The sequence below is a fragment of the Atta colombica genome, unplaced genomic scaffold (genome assembly GCF_001594045.1).
Source record: "Atta colombica isolate Treedump-2 unplaced genomic scaffold, Acol1.0 scaffold295, whole genome shotgun sequence".
Classification (NCBI taxonomy): domain Eukaryota; kingdom Metazoa; phylum Arthropoda; class Insecta; order Hymenoptera; family Formicidae; genus Atta; species Atta colombica.
In genome coordinates, this window is record NW_017259398.1 from 191,362 (window position 1) to 193,237 (window position 1,876).

At 36.9% G+C, this 1,876-nt stretch overlaps 1 protein-coding gene across 1 annotated transcript in view; it reads right to left on the reverse strand.

The window, feature by feature from the left end:
- Positions 1–390: 390 nt before the first annotated feature.
- The window catches only part of LOC108690129 (glycine-rich cell wall structural protein-like), a 3,960-nt gene continuing 2,474 nt past the window's right edge, over positions 391–1,876 (reverse strand). Inside the window, exons 5-6 of the mRNA XM_018197266.1 lie at positions 1,345–1,843; positions 391–1,218 (exon numbers count right to left, since the gene is read on the reverse strand). Coding sequence (XP_018052755.1) covers positions 1,071–1,218; positions 1,345–1,843 — 647 coding nt within the window. The 3' untranslated portion in view covers positions 391–1,070. The remainder of the gene's footprint in view (positions 1,219–1,344; positions 1,844–1,876) is intronic.

Below are 1,876 nucleotides of genomic sequence, written 5' to 3' on the forward strand. Positions count from 1 at the left end.
AAGTAAGCACGTAAAGATCTAAACCGAGGTGCCGGATTTAAAAATGAGGTATAAAAATATAAAAATAATAAAAAATAATGTATAACATAATCGTAATCTTGAATTATTACGATTTTTTTATAATTATATGCGTTTAATAGTTTTTATCACAAACCAGTTTAAATGTCTTTAATACTTACTTGAATTTATAATTGTAAATATTTCCATTTTCTACTATATCTACTTCTGAAATAATGTCTTCAGCAATATATATTTTTAAAAACTTGTGATTTGTCGTGCATAAGTTTCAAGTATTCAAATAATATTTCCAAAAAATATTTATTTTTATGATAAATTTTTCTCGCGGTGTATCATAAATCTGTCGTAAAAATTAGTCGAGTCAAGTCAGCGTGTATTTGTTTCAATATTTTGTTGTATTAATTTATTATTCTATAACAATTGAAAAGATTGTCTAATTTTTACGGCGTCACAAATATAATAGTTAAATCGGGTTTATTTGATATAATGGTTTACATTAGTCTATAAAGAGTAAGATAATTTATTTTTAAAAAACGTCAGATTAATTTTTTACTGACTAATTGTTTAAAAAAACTATTTTTTATGAATCTATGCAGCCGTCTTTCCTATGACTTTATAGAAATATAAATTCTAGTTACGTGTCAGTTTGTCGTCATTTCGTTATGTCAAACAATAATCAGATATAAAGTCAGTGAAAGTAGTCTGGTTTAACGTATTTCTGTTGAAATGGTTATCGAAAATTACTAATAAAAATTAAAAAAAAACCGACAAAATTACAGTCTTATAAGTTCATACAAAAAAGTAAAAAATATTAAATTCTTCTTTGTATATCATCGTATATCACACAATTAAAGTGGCAGTATTACGATTCCTTTGTATATTATGATATATCACACAATTAAAGTGGCAGCGTAATGATTTCTACTGAAGATTTAAACTTGCTTTTGAATCAATCAAATATCAGTTGAAAATGTGTCAGTATGCAGACATTTACAGCTGTAAATATCCCAATGCCCAACATATTGGTAGAATAATTTCAGTAGAATAATTTCTTATTTCTTTTTGTGATAACCGGAGAAACCACCACTGTGACCTCCACCGTAACCACCGCCACCGCCACCACCACCGCCTCCGCCACCGCCGTGACCGCTTGAATAGGAATCGAAGCCGCTAGAAATGTAACTGCTTCCGCCATGGCCACTGAAAAAATATCAATACGAAATATTATACGCATATAAGATAATTTATGTACAATAATTGAGATTTATTATTTTTTTTATTAATATTTATTTCTACAAATTAAATTTAGCAAAATTCGACATTTACCTGCTACCAAAATCAGATGATATACTATTGCCATAACCGCTAGAGCCATGATCATCTCCACCGATATCATGTCCGCCTCCAAAATCGCCATGTCCATCAAATCCACCTCCTCCGTGACCACCACCAAAGCCACCACCGCCTCCATATCCACTTCCTCCTCCAAATCCACCGCCGTGGCCACCTCCAAATCCACCGCCGTGGCCACCTCCAAAACCACCACCGTGTCCTCCTCCGTATCCACCACTTCCTCCAAAGCCACCTCCATGTCCTCCACCAAAACCGCCACCTCCATGTCCACCTCCATAACCGCCGCCGCCACCACCATGTTCATCGTGTTCTATGATAATCCCGCCGCCTCCGCCACCTCCTCCGCCGTAACCACCACCTCCGTGACCGCCTCCAAAACCGCCACCACCGCCGCCGCCATGTCCTCCATGGTCTATGATAATACCGCCGCCTCCACCACCTCCGCCGCCATAACCGCCACCTCCGTGACCACCTCCAAAACCGCCGCCGCCGCCGCCGCCGCCAC